Source organism: Schistocerca nitens, chromosome 1, assembly GCF_023898315.1.
Source record: "Schistocerca nitens isolate TAMUIC-IGC-003100 chromosome 1, iqSchNite1.1, whole genome shotgun sequence".
In the NCBI taxonomy this organism is placed as follows: Eukaryota; Metazoa; Arthropoda; class Insecta; order Orthoptera; family Acrididae; genus Schistocerca; species Schistocerca nitens.
Genome location: NC_064614.1, coordinates 443223640 through 443244612, shown reverse-complemented (window position 1 = coordinate 443244612; position 20973 = coordinate 443223640). Strand labels below are relative to the sequence as shown.

The 20973-nt window shown below is 43.6% G+C and overlaps 1 protein-coding gene across 1 annotated transcript in view; it reads left to right on the top strand.

The window, feature by feature from the left end:
• The first annotated feature begins 1403 nt into the window (after positions 1–1403).
• LOC126253318 (pyruvate kinase-like) overlaps positions 1404–20973 on the top strand; it is a 147895-nt gene continuing 128325 nt past the window's right edge. Inside the window, exons 1-3 of the mRNA XM_049954612.1 lie at positions 1404–1433; positions 1524–1733; positions 17484–17663. Of these exons, the coding sequence (XP_049810569.1) occupies positions 1404–1433; positions 1524–1733; positions 17484–17663 (420 nt within the window). The remainder of the gene's footprint in view (positions 1434–1523; positions 1734–17483; positions 17664–20973) is intronic.

Genomic DNA, 20973 nt, shown 5'->3' with positions numbered 1-20973 from the left:
GAATTGGCGTGTTAGATAGCCAAAATCCCGAGACGGTTGGAGGGCCCTGCCCATAGTGCTCCTAATGTTCCCAATTGGGGAAAGATCCGGCGACATCGCTGGCGGAAGTAAGGTTTCTCAAGCAGTAGGACAAGCAGTAGAAACTCTTGCCGTTTGCGAGCGGGCATTATCTTGCTAAAATATAAACCCAGGATGGTTTGCCACTATGGGACTTAACATCTGAGGTCATCAGTCCTCTGGACTTAGAACTACGTAATCCTAACTAACCTAAGGACATCACACACATCCATGCCCGAGGCAGGATTCGAACCTGCGACCGTTGCAGCCGCATGGTTCCGCACTGAAGCGCCTAAAACCGCTCGGCCACATGAAGGGCAACAAAACGGGACCTGAAATATCAGTACTTACCGCTATCCCGTAAGGATGCCGTGGACGACAATCAAGGGGGCCCTACTATGCAATGAAATGGTAACCCAGACCACTATTCCTGGTTGTCGAACCGTATGACGGGTGATCTTCAGGATTGTACCTCACAACTGTCAAGGGGTCTCCAGACACGTATTGGTCCTGGAACCTTACTGACTGGAGTAGAACTGTCTTCAATGATGAGTCGCCCCTCGAAATGAGCTCCGATAGCTTGTGAAAACGTGTCTGTAGACGCCCCAGGCAGCCGTGGGACATCAACTTGAATATCGCCGGCCATACGGCCCGACAAACATAAGTGATGGATGCTATTTGTTTTCAGAGAAGGATGCCTTTGGTTGTCATCCGCGGCACCCTTACATCAGAGCTGCACGTCGCAATATTCCACGTCCCGTTTTGTTACCCTTGATGTCAAGCCATCATGGGCTTACATTTCAGGAAGATAATGACCGTCCGCAAACCGCCAGAGGTTCTACTGCTTATCTTCGTGCTTGCCACAATCTGTCTTGGCCAGCAAGGTCGCCGTATCGCTCCCCAGTTGAGAACGTTTGGTGCATTGAAGGCGCGGTCACCTAACCAGCTCGGTATTGTGACGATCTAACGAGCCAAGTGGACAGAATTTGGAAGAGTATCCCTCAGGACGACGTCCAACAACTCTGTCAATGAATGCGTAGCCGAACAACAGCTTGCATAATGGCCAGAGATGGATCAACGCGTTATTGATTTGCATAATTTTGGAATCTTTTTCTCTTGCATAAATCATCCAGTTTTTCTGAAATTGTAATAATTTGTTTCCCTATACAGTTACTGATTTACGTTCCATTTGGATTGTCTTAGAGTGTATTTGCAATTGCTTGTCTCCCAAAAAAAAAAAAAAAAAAAAAAAATAATTCTTCCTACTGTTGAGTTGTCAGTGAATGAAGCAGGCACTGTTGTAAGGAGGGACTTTCAGCTGCGATGGTGTGTGCAGGGCGCCGGAGATGGGTGACTCAGGGGAGGGCGGCGGGGAAGTGCAGGCGGAGCCGGCGGCGGGCGCGGAGGCGGCGCCGGAGCAGCCGTGGGCGCTGGCGGCGCAGCTGGTGGCGACGAACGCGGGGCAGGGCCGCGCGGCCTGGGCGCACTCGCGGCTCAAGCACCTCACCGAGCTGAGCGTGCGCTCCGCCGCCGCCGCCGCCAGGCTCACAGCCATCATCTGCACGCTGGGGCCCGCCTCCGCCAAGCCCGAGGTGCTCGACGAGCTGCTCGCCGCCGGCATGAACGTCGCCCGCCTCAACTTCTCGCACGGCTCCTTCGAGTACCACGCCGAGACTGTCAGTACCCCACACACGTGTCCATCTTTTCCTGCCTTCTGATCTTTTCTAGTGTTTAAAACGTTCCTCGACTTCGTCTTCATCAAATGTCCGGAACCAACATGTGAGCGTTTCTAGTGGTGTGCGGCGCGTGAGCCAAATCGTGTGACGTGTTACGCCACCGATCACCACGGAGACTTTTATCGGTAGTCCCAGACTAGCGCCAGGCTTTGTTACATTGCTCATACACTACTGGCCATTAAAATCGCTACACCACGAAGATGACGTACTACAGACGCGAAATTTAACCGACAGGAAGAAGATGCTGTGATATGCAAATGATCAGCTTTTCAGAGGATTCACACAAGGTTGGCGCCGTTGGCGACACCTACAACGTGCTAACATGAGGAAAGTTTCCAACCGATTTTTCATACAAAAACAGCAATTGACCGGCGTTGCCTGGTGAAACGTTGTTGTCATGCCTCGTCTGAGGAGGAGAAATGCATACCATCACGTTTCCGACTTTGATAAAGGTCGGATTGTAGCCCATCGCGATTGCGGTTTATCGTATCGCAACACTGCTGCTCGCGTTGGTCGAGATCTAATGACTGTTAGCAGAATATGGAATCGGTGGGTTCAGGAGGGTAATGCGGAACGCCGTGCTGGATCCCAACGGCCTCGTATCACTAGCAGTCGAGATGACAGGCATCTTATCCGCATGGCTGTAACGGATCGTGCAGCCACGTCTCGATCCCTGAGTCAACAGATGGGGACATTTGCAAGACAACAACCATCTGCACGAACAGTTCGACAGCGTTTGCAGCGGCATGGACTATCAGCTCGGAGACCATGGCTGCGGTTACCCTTGATGCTGCATCACAGACAGCAGCGCCTGCGATGGTGTGTTCAACGACGAACCTGGATGCAGGAATGGCAAAACGTCATTTTTTCGGTGAATCCAGGTTCTGTTTACAGCATCATGATGGTCGCATCCGTGTTTGGCGACATCGCGGTGAACGCACATCGGAAGCGCGTATTCGTCATCGCCATACTGGCTTATCACCTGTCGTGATGGTATGGGGTGTCATTGGTTACACGTCTCGGTCACCTCTTGTTCGCGATGACGGCACTTTGAACAGTGGACGTTATACTTGCCTTGTGTTACGACTCGTGGCTCTACCCTTCATTTTCTCCCTGCGAAACCCTACATTTCAGTAGGATAATGCACGACCGCGTGTTGCAGGTCCTGTACGGGCCTTTCTGGATACAGAAAATGTTCGACTGTTGCCCTGGCCAGCACATTCTCCAGATCTCTCACCAATTGAAAACGTCTGGTCAATGGTGGCCGAGCAACTGGCTCGTCACAATACGCCAGTCACTACTCTTGATGAACAGTGGTATCGTGTTGAAGCTGCATGGACGGCTGTACCTGTACACGCCATCCAAGCTCTGTTTGACTCAATGCCCAGGGGTATCAAGGCCGTTATTACGGCCAGAGGTGGTTGTTCTGGGTACTGATTTCTCAGGGTCTATGCACCCATTTTGCGTGAAAATGTAATGACACAGAAGTTCTAGTATAATATATTTGTCCAATGAATACCCGTTTATCATCTGAATTTCTTCTTGGTGTAGCAATTTAAAGGCCAGTAGTGTACATACTTGATAAGGGTTGACATCCTCACTTTGATCGTTGAGACTACACTGAAACAAATAATAAATGCCCCATTCCAATCTCACCACTCTCGAAAAGATTCCTACGTCCAATTACTAGACTGGCAAACGTACACCACTAACAGTCAACAAAGCACCTCCAACTCATGCCATCCAAATTCCACAGAAGTATCCAAAACGGGAAAGTACTGGAAAGCTACAATGGCCAAGAGGCACTCTTAGCAAAACATGTCAAATTTTCATGGAAACAAATAGCTGATGGTAATAATTAAAGTGTAGCTATTCACAGAGGTCCAATGTGGGCTGTAATTACTGGATGACAGCGAAAGTTGGTAGATATTCTAACGCGTTAATGCGGAACCCACTTACGCTGCAAAAAATAGTTTTATTTTTGTCCACCAAGTGCAAATCTGTCGCTGTGAGTCCAGGAAAGATATAAAGAAATGTTTCCATGTCTAATGGATTAGGAGAGGGACGTGGGCAGAAAAGGTCAAACAAGTGAAAAAGGCATAATGTTGATTTTATTATCAATTGCTGGTTACACAATTTGTTCAGTACTAGCACCGGAGAAGTCTACGAGATACTGTACAGCGCCAGATTTGGACCTGGTGACCAAAATTGGAATTAATTTTTTTCCACCATAAATCGATTCTGCATTAATGCATTAGCGTATGTATCAGATTCGCTGCCATACTATAATAACAGCCCCCACTGGACCCCCATGAATAGCTGCTCTTTAGCTATGACCACCTGGCATCTAGCTAAGCCCACTGTTCCGTCAACACAGTCTCAGTATACCTAAGAGCTCTTTATTCTAATATCAGAGCTATTTTTTTCAAGGTTTTATCAGTCCTGAAGAACACGATGAAAATGAAAATCAAGATTCAGCTGCACCTTCCAGCCACTTATCAACATAGTTGCCGCTCTGACTTAGACATTTGGCGTAATGTGGTTCCAACTTTCGAATACCTTCGACATAGAAGGCAACCATTGGTGGTTTACATCTGTTCTCTAGTTGGCTTGCAGTTCGTTGTCTGGGCGAAAATGCTATCCTCATAGCCAGCGGTTCATGTGAGCGAAGAGATGGGTGGATTATCAAACACTTCCCATGGAAAAAGCTGCCAGTCAATGATTCCGAACCTGGAGACAGTTATTTATTTATTTATGCATTTATTTTACCTGGCAAGATTACGGCCTTCAGGCCCTCTCTTACACCTAACCAGGCATACTCAGATTCAACAAATTTCAGTTTCTACAGAACATTAAGGACATATAACATGTTATACAGTATTAATGTTAAAGAAAAAAATAGAGATTATAATGGTAGTTCAATGATAATTATAACAATCAAAAAATAATTATAACAATCAAGAATAATAATAATAATAATAATAATAGTAATGACTGTGTATATGAAAGTAAACATATTTTTCTTTTGAATGAATGTCAGTCCTATTGCTAGTTGGGAATTTTCTCGTTATATTCTTGCAACTTGTGAGTTATTCTCATCAAGCAGAGACATAAGAGGATAGAATGGGGTGAAAGAGATATAGAAGAGGTAGATAGGTTAGAGGAAGAGAAACAGAATGGTAAAATTCGAAGCTATGATGGAGAGGAGAAAGAAAGAGATGAGAGGGGCACAACAATGGTGGCTATACCGTCCCTAATATGGAAGTCTTGAGTTCCCTCTTGAATGTTGAGTGGTTCTGGATAAGTCGCAGATCACAGGGGAGCGCGTTCCATAGTCGTATGGCTGAGATGGAGAATGACACGGAGAAAGATTTTGTGTTATGTAAAGGTACAGCCAAGATGCTAGACGTATCCGATCTGGTATTGCGGTTGTGGAATGATGATAGGTGTTTAATGTGAGAAGATAAGTATTGGGGGCACCAATGGCTAAGAAATCGATTAAGTAAGCACATCGTGTGGAGATCGCGTGCCTTATGTGGGCGTATCCAACCTAGCTGGGAGTATGAAGGACTGATATGATCATACAACCGTATATTGCATACGTATCTAACGCAAGCATTCATCACAAGCTCGAGGCATCTCGAATTTTCACTATTTGTGCGGTGTTGAACTACATCACAGTAGTAAAGATTAGGCAAAACTAGTGTTTGGACTAATTTTTGTTTGACATGGGTTGGAAATATTTTTCTAAATTTTTGAATTGCATGTAGGGAGGAGAGCGATTTCCGGCAAGCTGTGACTGTTTGTTCTTACAGCCGGCCGAAGTGGCCGTGCGGTTAAAGGCGCTGCAGTCTGGAACCGCGAGACCACTACGGTCGCAGGTTCGAATCCTGCCTCGGGCATGGATGTTTGTGATGTCCTTAGGTTAGTTAGGTTTAACTAGTTCTAAGTTCTAGGGGACTAATGACCTCAGCAGTTGAGTCCCATAGTGCTCAGAGCCATTTGAACCATTTTTTGTTTGTTCTTCCCAGTTTAGGTTTTCATCCAAGATTATTCCAAGGTCTTTTACTGTTTTTTGGTATGGTAGTTGGGTACCATTGAGGAGTATTTGAGGGACAGTTTCGCGAAAGTACCGACTGATTAACTTTGGATGAGATATAAGTATGACCTGGGATTTCTTGGGGTTTAGTTTCAGACCTAGGTTCTGTGCCCATCGAGAAACAGAGCAAAGATCTGCGTTCATACTCGTTACTGCGTCAGCAATGTTCTTGGGGCTTGCACTTATGTACAGTTGGATGTCGTCGGCATATAGATGGTAGTTGCAGGAGTGAATCACTGAAGAAATATCATTAATGCACAGTGAGAAGAGTAATGGACCAAGGATGGAGCCTTGGGGAACTCGAGAGCGCACGTTTTTCCATGATGAGTTTTCCGACCCACAAATGACTTGTTGACTTCTGTTTTTGAGGTAGCTGTCGAACCAGTGTATTGCGCTGTTTGAGATATTCAGCTGCTTCATTTTAATTAGCAATATATCAAAGTCAACTGTATCAAAAGCCTTGCTAAAGTCAAGCAGTGTTAGGATGTTAGCTTCACGTCTGTCCATAGCATGTTTAATGTCATCAGTTACTTTGATTAATGCAGTTGCTGTACTATGGTGCTTTCAAAAGCCAGACTGATATTTGTCGTGGATGTTATGAGTTTTGAGGTAATCCGTCAGCTGTTCATGGACGATGTATTCTAGGGCTTTAGATATTGCAGGTAGTATGCTGATCGGCCTGTAGTCACCTGGCGACTTAGGGTTGTCAGTCTTGGGTATAGGTTGAATTAAACTTTCCTTCCACTCAGTAGGATATGTACTACTGACAAGAGACAGGTTGAAGATGTCTGTGATAACTGGAGTAATAGTGTCTACGACGTTCTTAATCATGACAATGCTCAATCCATCATTTCCTACTGCCTCAGAAGAGATTCTCATAATTGCCTTGTGTACTGTGCCTGTAGTGACATGTTTTAGGAAAAACTTGTCTCTCGAGAGATTGATATCTTGGGGCTGGTAATTTGCCGCTGCGTGGCAGTTTACAGCTGTTGAGAAGAAATCGTTTAATTCTTCTGCAGACGCTTGATAAACAGCGTCAGATCTTCGCTTCCCTATACCGAAACTGCGCAGCTTTTTCCGCAGTGCAGCAGGTTTTGATATTCCGCATACGACAGAGCGGGCATGTCTGATTTTGGCATTCCTCACGCTTTGCTTGGTTCTGTTTCGGAGTTTCCTATAAGCTTCGTACGCCTCGGGAGTTGGGTTACGCTTGAAGGCCCTATGTGCAGCATCACGTTTATTCATTAACTGGCGTAATGCAGTGGTGAGCCACGGAGCGGGAGCTCTCTTTACCTTGATAGTGCGTTGAGGAGCATATTTATCATACAGTGCAATAATTTTGCGACATAATTCCCGAATTTTTCCGTCTAAAGTCGGTTCATTGCTTATATCATGCCAAGGGATGTCTGAGCAATCCTTTTGAAGAGCGTCATGGATTAACATTTTTTAGGTTTCTGTAGGTTACCAGGTGAGATTTTTCTTTGGTAGTATGCACTGAGTAATTTAAGAATATCACGTCATGAGCAGAGAGTCCCGGAGCGGATGTCTGATTGGCGCGAATTATTTTATCTGGTCGCTTTGTTGCTATTATATCTACGAGTGTATGGCTGTGTGGCGTGTGATGAGTTGGGTCCAGCGGTGTTAAACTCATATCATTGGAGTGGAACAGTCTCCTTAATTTTTCTGCAGAGGGAGATTTTAACTGTAAGTCGATGTTTGTGGCGCCCATAATGATTATGTGTTCATACAGTGTCACGAGCGAGGACAGGGCAGACTGAAAGGAGGACATAGCACCGACGTTTGGAGGTTTATAGATTACTCCAATTACCCCCTGAGAGGTAAAATTAAATTTTCAGAGAGGTGAAAACTAAACGCTTCGATTCTGTTTCAGTCACGAAACTAAATTATTTTCAGAAGTTCATTACTATTAGCACAATTTTGTACGACTCTAATACTGATTATGTAAGTTATCAATAATTACTTTATCTCAATTAGCAGCATCAATGCGGTGGAGGTTAAAGATTCCTCACATAGTCCATCCGTTACATACATATGTTGTGCTTCGCCCGTACATCGCTGTTGCAAAAGTGAGACATCTATGTAAAAAATATCTCAAGAAAATGTCTTCTCCAGGTTGTAAACAGTAACTGCAGTAGTCCAGAAATTGCTTCATTACACGCTTCGAAACAAATAAATGAACCACTTGACAGCACCACACTGTAGTGCTACATAAGGGCTGTACACAGTGTTATTATTATTAGAGTGGTTAGACTCAAAGCATGAACTGCCTGAAATCGTCAAGTTTCTGTAAGTTCAGATGTGAGGGGTGCAGGGACAAGTGATTTACAAACAGTAAGTATAGTGCACACATCTGAATCTGTTTGATTTTAAATGGGGTTGCAGCATACAGATGAAGCAGGTGCGACATTGGAGAGGAGTAATGCAGGGGACGAATGTTTTGTAACAAATGTCTATCCTCATTGTGGATAGTTAGATTTCTTAACTAAGAAGGAATTGTGGGTAGCAATTGCGATGCACCACGAATTCTTTCGCAATTCATTCTAACACACACACACACACAAACTAAATATCATTTTTCTTTCATCATTTTAAAAATAAAGGTGTTCCAAGAAATGTCTTTCATTCTACAGTTTAGTTAGGTGTTAAAGTTGGCGATAATGTGGTGGAGGGGGAGGGCAGGGGTACTAGGTAATGTCTAATTGCATCCAGGGGTAATGGTCTAAGAAAGCTGGGGAACCACTGTGCTGGAGCGTCTTCGTGGCAGCTGCAGTGTGCGGCTGTGCACTGTCACGAAGAAGGACATTGTCTGGTGACAGCGTTCCATTTAGATTGTTCTGAATTGTCCTCCGCAGAAGATTTTCTCGCTTTACAAGATCATTGGTTAACACTCGCTTCCTTCCCTGACCGCCTGCATCCTGAAAGTATGTACGTCCTGCTTCAAAGTTCGTGCACCTCACGCATTTTGCTGTTACGCATAATAGTTACGTTATGTGGGCTGTATGAAGTCAGATGGAGCCCTTCAGCTAGGACTGTTGATATTTTTAAAAATATTGGGAATCCGATTTATTGATACTTAAAAAGTTTTTGTATCCCGCCTGGATAGGCAGTGCATGGGTCTGCTCCTAAGAACTGCTTCTGTAATATAAGCCGAGAGTGAAGGAAGCGAGTAGAAGCAGAAGAGGTGAAGCACTTCAGTACTGCATGTACTGAAAAAGCACTCCGTCTTCAGGCCACAAGTGGCCCATCGGGACCATGCGACCGCCGTGTCATCCTCGGTTGAGGATGCGGATAGGAGGGGCGTGTGGTCAGCTCACCGCTCTCCCGGTCGTTATGATGGTTTTCTTTGATCGGAGCCGCTACTATTCGGTCGAGTAGCTCCTCAGTTGGCATCACGAGGCTGAGTGCACACCGAAAATAATTTAATAAAAAGGGTTCTATTCTAACATGTGTAACTGAATAAAGTTTCTTCTAGGAAGGACGTTTAAAATAAACGGGATGTGGTCCTACGATAATCAGTCAAAATACAGACAGAAAATGATGTTCTCAAATGCAGTAAAGTTACGTTGAGGGTTTTGCGAGAATGGTAGCAAAATCTCCAAACTATACAACGATACGCGAAAACTAAGTCCATTACGAGCTCAAAATACACGAAATATCAACCAGCTCAGAAGAGTTGACAGTTCAACATGATGATTCACAATTTAACACACGCGTTGCAAAGAACAGTAACTTCTGTTCTGTTTATTTCAGTTCTATAAATCAAGAGGCAAAGGTTAGTCATGTTCTGGAGCACATTCAGACCTCTCGAATTATAAAGTCCCTTCAAAAGTTAGACGATTGTAGCGGCCGTCTCCGCCATACGACTGAATTGCCCACGTTACTCTAGACAGGTCTTAAAAATAAAGAACTGTTATAAACATTCTGTCACACTCAAATAATTTACAATAATTATACATAAAGGTTTGTCCATAAATAACTATGGTAGTACTTTTGTGCAAGTGCGCTCACGACAAACGTCTACAGATTATCGCTAAGTATTATTTAAACAATTGTTTATGCCTTCTTAACAGAACCATTTTTTGTTCTCTATTCAACTGTGATGGCCGCTAAACAACATGCGGTTGGCCAGTTTTAAAATAGCACAGTTTCTTAATAGCACTTGCGATCAACATTTAAGTAAAGTGAATGACAAAATACTGAAAGTTTCAGTAAATAAATACACAAGTATGAGATACTGATGTGTTAATTTCCTGTGTAAATGTGGAGAATAGGATGTTCTGACAAACATTTGCATCATGAAAGCGATATAAAAGACGCCTTAAATCAATAATAAAATACATGCAGTTGATATCTATAAAGCAGTGCTACCATCCGAGATACCATTTCTTCAGATCGCATGAAGAGCTTAAAAGTTGTTAATTCATAGATTCATTGTGTAAAGTTTATTCACTGTGAATTATTAACTTCTGCAGTTGTAAAGTTGTCGAGGTATTTTTGTGTCATTGTATGTGCCTCATTTTTCTGAGGTGGCAGATTTATTCAGATTTGCGCTAATATCTGACTGTGAGTTACTGTCAAATCTCAAAAGAGGTGTAACTTAGCCATCTTTAAGATTGTCTGACACTCCGCCATGTCTTGGAGAGTCTCCTGCACAAAGGACATGCGAGTAACAGCCGTCCAAATTCCCAGCTTCGGGATTTTCCCCACATCCGATCATATGTTAACGCACATGCTCGACTGGAGCTGCCATTGCGGCCCGCCTGCCGCGTCTTACTATCGACCCTGTGGCCGCACAGCTTCGCAAACAAATTCACTTTACCTTGTACAAATTCTAGGTGGTCAATTAGCTCGCCTAAATATGCGTAATGTTGTTGTGACCTTCAGTCCAGAGACTGGTTTGATGCAACTCTCCATGATAGTCTATCCTCTGCAAGCCTCTTCGTCTCCAAGTAAATACTGCAAGATACATCCTTCTGACTCTGCTTAGTGTCTCCATCTCTTGGTCTCCCTCTACGATTTTTACCCTCCACGCTTCCCTCCAATACTAAATTGGTGATCCCTTGATACCTCATAATGTGTCCTACCAACCGATCCCTTCTTCTAGTCAAGTTATGCCAAAAATTCTTCTTCTCTCCAGCTCCATTCAACACCACCTCATTAGTTGCGTGATCTACCCATCTAATCTTCGACCATCATCAGTTATTTTGCTCCCCAAATAGCAAAACTCATCTACTACTTTAAGTGTCTCATTTCCTAATCTAATTCCCTCAGCATCACCTAATTTAACACGACTACATTCCATTATTCTCGTTTTGCTTTTGTTGATTTTCGTCTTATACCCTCCTTTCAAGACACTGTCCATTCCGTTCAACTGCTCTTCCAGGACCTTTGCTGCCTCTGACAGAAATACGATGTTGTCGGCAAATCAAAAAGTTTTTATTTCTTCTGCAAGGATTTTAATCCCTACTCCAAAGTTTTCTTTTGTTTCTTTTACTGCTTGCTCAATATATAGATTGAATAACATCGGGGATGGGCTACAACGCTGTCTCAATCCCTTCTCAACAACTGCTTCCATTTTATGTCGCTCGACACTAGCTTAATCAGGAAATCAATAATGTTGAACAGATATCCTCCTAGAATGTATACACCTAGATACCGTAGAATTATTTATTTTTGGAGAAATGAAATAAATGTATCAAATCAACAAACAATGTTAAATGCTAATTTTAATCTAGCTGATACACTAAGTTGGTTGATATTCAGAAAGATGTTCAAATGTGTGCGAATTGCTATGGGACCAAACTGCTTACGTCATCGGTCCCTAGACTTACTCGCTACTTTAACGTATGCTAAGAACAACACACACACACCCATGCCCGTGGGAGGACTCGAACCTCCGGCGGGAGGGGCCGCGCAGTCAGTGAAATGACGCCCTAACCGCGCGGCTGGTTGATATTGATTAGCCCTCTGAAACCGAATACCTGCACCCTGACTGACATTGACAGTAAAGAGCTCAGAGAACTAGCAGGTGGAACCAACACATTGTTGTGATTGTTTCCCTGCCTGCTAAGCCGCGGTCCGTATATCATCGATTTCAGTGCTGGTAGACGTGCTACTGCAGTGTCGATCTGCCCGGTGCCGTTGGTCGCTGGGCAGAGGTGTACGGTGCGTAGCTAAAATTCTGTGTACATAGAGGACGTAATACACTGTCCACAAACTCCTAGGGCGGAGTCCGCTTTAGTATGACGCAGAACACAAGTCGCGATTTCTGCTTGCTCATAAGCCAGGAACAGAAACGCAACTCAAGTATTCGATCATAAAAAAAGACACTTCAATATCCCTCACACTCCACAGAGAAGCAAGAAATCGTCTCTCTGACTAACGAGAAGCGACTGACTCGTTTCTTGTGTTGAAATCGACACTCTGCAAATTCTTAAGGTGAGGCTTTTCATTGACGGTCTTGTCAGCAAAGTCTCTAAGTCGCTCACACACGATGTGTCGTCTTTCGAAACCCGCAGGAGAGACTCTCACACACTTTCCAGCGAGGCTCGCTGCGTCCACGTGTGGTCTCCTTGCAACGAATCCTCACAACCGTTACAAGAGCAGTGCCTCCCACTACACGGGCCGTGAAGCTGCCAGCCAATAGTCTGCAGTTCATACTACGTATGGAACACTGTTCTACAACATTCAAAAACTCCTCCTAAGATTGACGATTCCACCAATCAAATTCACTTCTCTGCTTTTTGGCCGGAAACATCGCTCGACGTTTCTCATTCCTCCGTATTAGAGGGATGCTTGCTTCTCTCTCCAACACTGCTGGACGATGGCTGCAAGCGTGCGTTTAGCCTCAATTCACTGGTCCCGCCACAGGGGTCGCCCGTGGCAGTAACATGTACCTCTCGGTCAAGATGACACGTCTACATTTGCAAGCGGCCTTTGTGCTGCTGATCACTGCCTCCTCAGGAACGGGTAACCGTCACCGTTCCCAACTGTCAGCGTTCAGCACAAATTAATTTCAGGCGTGTACCACTACAGAAAAATATTAGTGCGTGATGCTGTCCAGTATCAACCAAAAGAAGGATCAATTATCTGATCACCCTCTGTCAATCGCGGTCTCATATCGAATAAAATACGTAAAAGAACTGGTATAACATTACATGCACGGAGACGAAATACTACCGCGTTACATTTAACTTCATGCAACTGGGAGAATACCTGACGTATTCGCTAAACGAGTCTAATTGTTGCCAACCACAAGATGGAGCAGGTATCATGAATCTGCCTTAAAGCGAACTTCGGGCGGATTTTGGAGGGCTAACTCCTGGATAGAGATGGATGTGAACAACCCTAACCCTTATGCCCCGAAAACTCCGTGGAGTTGGCTTTTCCTTTGCTCACAAATATCACAGATGAATAACGCGCCAAACTCAAGGCAAGGTAATATTGATGACCTGATTAAAATCCAAATCGCATATTTACACCTCTGAGCGTTCGTCTCTAAAGGGTAGGAAATAATACGTTTAATACAGGGTGTTTCAAAATGAATATACGGGTTTTTAGGCCCTGTAGCATTTATTACATCCAATTTACAGTTTTAAATAATACGGCAAATGAAAAACCAACTCAAACAGTTTTTCTTGAAGTGTTCATCGTGAGTACATTCGTCAAATATCGAGCTGATAGGCGAGTTCTTTCCAAACCTTGATCAGCGTGTCTGGAATAATTGTTAGAACAACGCTGTTTCTGCAGTTGTGTAGATTAGCTGGTAGCGGAGACACATGCGCACGGTCCTTTATGAACCCCGAAGGTAAAAACTGCATTGCGTCAGACCGTCTGTGAAAGGCCAATCCAATGGTCGGATACAGAGTCGTTTAACCAATCGCGCACTGGTTTATGCCAGTGAGGTGGCGCACCATCTTACCGCCAAAAAAGTTTCTCTTGTTGAGCTTCTTCCAGTTGAGGAGGTAAGAAACACCAATTACAGTCGCTTCACTGGAAAGGAAAGGTCCATGAACTTTTCGCCGGGATATGGCACACGAAACATTCAGTTCACATTATGTGCGCCCACATTTCAGCTTCGGTGAAATGTCGATTCATCACTGAAAACGACACGATCCAGAAAATCTTCATCGTCTTGCAGCAACACTTCTTTTGCAAAGTTGGCACGTAAAGCGTAGTCTGCAAGCTTTAGAACTTGTAACAGCTGCAAACGATAAGGACGTAGTTGTAAGCGTCTCCTTGAAAGTCTCCACACAAAGGTCACTGGAACTGCTAACTCACGACTAGCCTTGTGAACTGGTTTCTTGGGGCTACGCGTGAAAGATTCTCACTCCTTTAACACGTTCTTCAGTCACTCTTGGTCGCTCCATACCGTTCCCTTTGCTCAGAGCTGTACAAACGAAACTTTCTGAGTTGCTCTTTCATTTGATGTGCTATTTATAATAATTGTAAGTTGAATGTAATAAATGCTACGAAACCTTAAAAACCGTATATCCATATGACATGCTGAATGCCTTTTTTAATTAGTGAATTAAGTAGTCTATGTTCCTGAGTGAGGCACAGTTAACTGAATTCAAACATGAAAACAGGTATTGCACCTGCAAAGTATGTTAATTCACATGTATGGGCACTAATTTCTTTTGCCGCATAAATGACATTTTATTGCGATAAAGAGTAAATAAGTGTCAATGCTGTTATTACGGTTACCATATGTGTCTGGATTTAAATTTTTGTTGCAAACGTCATTTAAGAATATTTAAGAAAAGTTGACATTTTATTTAAAATGAATTACTTTTATTTATAGTTTCCCAGATAAATTGCTGAATGCTACAGACTTCATCTGACTCAACATGACCAGTTCCTGGACTACACTAATACATTACAACAACATTTAAATAAAGAAATGTGATAAACATTCTGTTACATTCAGCTCATTTAACTAAATATAAGCAATAGTTGGTTCATAAATAAATGAACCACCATTCTCGTACACGCGTGCTCATGATGAATGACAACAGACTGCCGTTAAATATTATTTAAACAATTATTTATGTTTTCTTTACAGAAACGTATTTTGGTTCTCTTTTCAATTGTAGTGTCCACTAACACATACGATTGACCACTGTGATTTGATTATACATTTTCCAAATATTACTGAAACTTTGGGTTTGTGGGAGTTACTGGTTCCAAGGACAATTTTATCAATAACACTTCATCTGTCCGGTTTTAGTTACAGTAACGAAAGTAACACCATGAAGGCTTTGAGTTCTACTACTGCAGCAAATATATATAACTTCTTTATTCAGAGATTGCTGAACTTAGTGCCTAATTGCCTGGTATACTTCGGTTTTGTAAAGATTTGATCCACGGCTTCAAAATTACCTAGAATTAATGAAATCACACTTTAAAGATGTGCATGCATTTTATGTCTACGACTCTATATATGGTAAGACTTCCCTGGGATTTTATCACCATTACCTAATAACAATGCACATTATTCTCCCCTATTTATTTAGTTACTAACGTGTTGATTTTATTTTTGCTGGACCTTATTCTGATATCTCGGCATGCTGAAGAATGTGTCCACCAATTTTTAAAAACTAAAACATTTTCTCAGTGAATATGTCCTTTGTATTAAAAAAGTGTAATGGAAACAGTTGAAGAAACTTTGCGGGACAGATACCTCACATGAGAACAAGAAAGAGTACACATAAATATATATGCGAAAATTTTTCGTTTTCGATTTTTTAATTAAAGTTTATGTTAACCAGATTGGAGGAAAAATTCAATAAGTGAAGCTTATATCCAACATCAGAAAATTCGTTTTGTCGAATAATTGAACAACGTTATTCATACTGGTTAATACGCTGAAGCACAGTGTCCTTATGACGACGTGTTGCTATGAGGCATGTTTGTATTTGACATCTGTGTATATTTAACGTTAATCTTTCTCCAACGTTTAAAGTATGCAATATTTTTTTTATTTATTTGTTTTTCATATTGCAGCCTGTTACCTAGAAAGGTAACGTAGGCCATACAGTCAAATTTTTATCGATAATAATAAATACAGGGTGTCTCTCGTAAGAGACACCAGGCGAGTTTTCTCTGGTGTTTGGCAGATATTTACAATTTCTTTTTTACAACGAGTAATTGGACTCAGCCCAAACAAATAGTACTCATCGTGTCTTTCATGCTACTCCCAACGTCGACAGAAAGCATCATTTGTTTCACGTTGCAAACAAAATGGTTTTTAAAGCGGAATTTTACTTGCCCACTCGACAGAGTCGTCCCAAATTAGTCTAGTGGATTTGCATTAATAGGGAAAGTAAAACACGAAGAATAACCCGTAATCGAGCAGGACAGCACCGCTCTGCCCCACGCCACGCAGAAGCACTGCTCATTCGCTGCTGCCGTGTTGATTACCCTACGAAGTTTATTGTTCGTGTTAATACATGTTGATAAAACAACTAACGAGCTATTTTTTGTGAAATAGAGATGGGGTAAGAAAGGGAAGGGATGGGTGGGATTTCGGGACTTCCAGCCGCACAGGGCACTGTGGTAATGCAACGCGAGAATTGAAAATTCCTGCCGGACCGGGACTCGAAACCGTATTCTCCGCCTCTCATGAGTCGTTGCCTTAACCGCTTCGGTCATCTGGACACGGTCTCGTGATCAACTTATCATCTTACCTCATGCTGCAATGCAGCGTCCCTCGTCCGTTAACCCCCTACTCACAAACTATTAATTCTCTTACGAGTTCGGACGATAGTAGCGCAATCCTGCCTCGGGCATGGATGTGTGTGATGTCCTTAGGTTAGTAGGTTTAAGTAGTTCTAAGTTCTAGGGGACTGATGACCTTAGAAGTTAAGTCCCATAGTGCTCAGAGCCATTTTGATAGTATCGCATCCGCAATGAAACAAACGTTAAGGAGCATTCGCCCTATTACTGAAATTTATGTGTTTAAGTGATGTCTGTTCTGTCGGACATTGCGACAGTACAGACAACAATCAAATGTATGCATTTCACTAAGGCGTTAGACTAATTTGGGACCGCTCTAAAAACTTCCACTTTAAAAATCTTTTTCTTTATAACTGGAAACAAAACCTACATTTTCCACCGACGCTGGGCATCGCATGAAGGACTTGATGAGAAGATTTGTTTGGGCTGACTACATCTACACACTGCAAGAAAGAAATTCCAAAAATCTGCCAAAACACAAGAGAAAATGACCTCACGATCCTTAGGAGAGACACCCAATATATGTATTATTTGTTTCTTTATGGTACTTATAAATATCTAGAAAATAATTGTAATTCTACAAAATTGCTGCTACTATTTTATTCTCTAACACTAAGAAAACTACAATAAAAAAGGAGGAAACCGTTAACAAATTACTCAACCGATAATACCACTGTATTGGTACTGTTTCTGTTGTGTTTATATTAATTTATTAGTGTAAACTGTTAATATTTCTTTCCGCTGCTGGGTCCACCCTCATATTGTCATTTCAGACACAGACATAAGCTGTAAGAGTGCGCAGATGGAGTGCAGCGCTGGCGTCCGCTGCACAGGTGCGGCTGGTGCGCGAGGCGGTGGACCGCTACAGTCACGCGATCGGCGCAGACTGGCCGGTGGCCATCGCGCTGGACACGCGCGGCCCGGAGATCCGCACGGGGCTGCTGCAGGGCGGCGCCACGGCCGAGCTGCAGCTCGTCGAGGGGCAGAGCGTCACCCTCACCACCGACCAGCAGGTGCCGCCGCCACACTTCCTGGTCGCCACTGCACCACTTACCATCACAAAACAATCCCCTCGTTCTTCTTTACAATCCTTGTATAATACACTACTGGCCATTAAAATTGCTACGCCACGAAGATGACGTGCTACAGACGCGAAATTTAATCGACAGGAAGAAGGTGCTGTGATATGCAAATGATTAGCTTTTCAGAGCATTCACACAAGGCTGGCGCAGGTGGCGACATCTACAACGTGCTGACATGAGGAAAGTTTCCAACCGATTTCTCATACACAAACAGCAGTTGACCGGCGTTGCCTGGTGAAACGTTGTTGTGATGCCATGTTTAAGGAGAAGAATTGCTTACCATCACGTTTCCGTCTTTGATAAAGGTCGGATTGTAGCCTATCGCGATTGTGGTTTATCGTATCGCGATATTGCTTCTCGCGTTGGTCGAGATTCAATGGCTGTTAGCAGAATATGGAATCGGTGGGTTCAGGAGGGTAATACGGAACGCCTTGCTGGATCCCAACGGCCTCGTATCACTAGCAGTCGAGATGACAGGCATCTTATCCGCATGGCTGTAACGGATCGTGCAGCCACGTCTCGATCCCTGAGTCAATAGATGGGAACGTTTGCAAGACAACAACCATCTGCACGAACAGTTGGACGACGTTTGAAGCAGCATGGACTATCAGCTCGGAGACCATGGCTGCGGTTACCCTAGACGCTACATCACAGACAGGAGCGTCTGCGATGGTGTACTCAACGACGAACCTGGGTGCACGAATGGCAAAACGTCATTTTTTCGGATGGATCTAGGTTCTGATTACAGCATCATGATGGTCGCATCCGTGTTTGGCGACATCGTGGTGAACGCACATTGGAAGCGTGTATTCGTCATCGCCATACTGGCGTATCACCCGGCGTGATGGTATGGTGTCCCATTGGTTACACGTCTCGGTCACCTCTTGTTCGCAGTGACGGCACTTTGAACAGTGGACGTTACATTTCAGATTTGTTACGACCCGTGGCTCTTCCCTTCATTCGATACCTGCGAAACCCTACATTTCAGCAGGATAATGCACGACCGCATGTTCCAGGCCCTGTACGGGCCTTTCTGGATAATGTTCGACTGCTGCCCTGGCCAGCATATTCTCCAGATCTCTCACCAATTGAAAATGTCTGGTCAATGGTGGCCGAGCAACTGGCTCGTCACAATACGGCAAGCACTAGTCTTGATGAACTGTGGTATCGTATTGAAGCTGCATGGGCAGCTGTATTTGTACACGCCATCCAAGCTCTGTTTGACTCAATGCCCAGTCGTATCAAGGCCGTTATTAAGGCCAGAGGTGGTTGTTCTGGGTACTGACTTCTCCGGACTTATGCACCCAAATTGCGTGATAATGTAATCACGTGTCAGTTCTAGTATAATATATTTGCCCAATGAATACCCGTTTATTATCTGCCTTTCTTCTTGGTGTAGCAATTTTAATGGCCAGTAGTGTATATTCTAAATAATTAAAGGTTAAAATATTCATATTTGGTTTTGTTTCTCATTTGGGATCTTTTAGACTTTGTTAGGACAAATCTCATAATTTTAAACATCACCCTACAGAAGGCGTCGTACACTTAAACGATTTTTTATAACATTCTTCACTCTCCGATGGATGTCTACCGTTGTTTGCCTTTTGGCAGCTAAGAAATGAATAGCAACACCCTGGCTCTTCTTGTAGCCATTTGGTAATAACGTGACCATACCTCTCCTTACCCTTACGCAAGTCGTAAGGACATTAATGCTGCGCTAATCACTTCTCAATCTGTCGGTGCTTATATACCCGCGTCGGAGTCGCGCTGTGATGCATATATGCTGCAGCAACACCCTCAAACGGAAAATTTTTGATCGCACCTCGTATTTTACTATGAAGAACTGACTTTCTGATGTATCTATGAAACGTAACAGTTTATGTTATAAGACGATTCATACTCCGCAAGCCACGTAAAGGTGTGTAGCGGAGGGTACTTCTGGTACCACTAACTGATCCCCCATTCCCTGTTTCATTCGCTGACGTCGCGTGGGGGAGAATGCATGCTGGCAAGCCTCCGTATTAGCTCTAATCTCTCGAATTTTCTCGTTGTGCCATTTCATTGTTTGGATGAGCTGAATATGCGGTCTGCAGACTGAAATTTTTGGTTGGAACATTAGGTGTATTCGGATGATAAATCCATAGATCGGCGCCCCGCGAAAGGCAAAGGCACGCTTCATACTTACAATTTATGAGAAACGTCGTTTAAGTATTTTTTGCTATAACAGCGACTGTTTCCTGCCCGCTTGAGTATCTTGTGGGCAGTGATACGGAGAATGAGGAACCATCGAGACGTTTCCACACTTTCGCATACCCACGCGGATGGTGGAGCCCCAGCTACAGCGACGTGTCCGGCCGCTGCAGCGTATGTGCGGCGGCCGGAAGTGGCAGGAGGCGGCCGGTGCACGCCGATAAGGCGGGCCTGCGCGCAGCCGATTGCGCAGCTCTTCCTATCTTGCGGCGCTGACAGTTTTGCAACCGCAGTTTCCTCCAAACGTGCCGCAGATAGGCTCTGCAGAAAAGTCCAGTGAGCCTTCCATGCTCGCGTCTCTCTATGATTCACGGTAGTGAGGCCGAAATGACGCAGACTCCCAGGAAGCAGACGACGTAATGGGAGGTTTACTCCGACATTCATGCGGAACTTTACATACTCGACCAACGCAATGTCTCACTTCCTCAAGTGTCCGGAAGCATTATAATTTAGCCATCTTCATGGTATATTTAGCTGTTACAAATGAACGTTTAGGTCAGATCCCTAGTAGGCTCCATTCAAAACAAACATGTTGCAGTTTAATTATATGAATTGATGAAGGAAGCAACTGTTAGTAGATAGATGATGATAATTAACGACTATTTAATACGACAGTCAATAGTTTCAGTTTACTAAGTCGTAAAGTGTCTTTTGCTTTTCGAATCGTAATACGGCTGTTTCAGTAAAGCTGCGAAGTATGTGTAACAGTATTTGATAGAGTTGTTCAACATGCTATAACAAGATATCTTCAGTTTTCCGCCGCTTGAATAAAGAGAAAAACATATTCACTTATATCAATTAACGAACTGTTTGAATATGTGTAATGAAGAACGACGTTTGCTGTAGCAGTTTACGTTTGTGTCACACTGCTGTACATCCATATGACATGGCTGGTTTTAAATAAAATGTTCTTAGATTTCTAACTGTATCCTCAAAATCAAACCAATTGTGTGGAGATCTACAGTTTAGCTTTGACTCAAATTCACGGTGC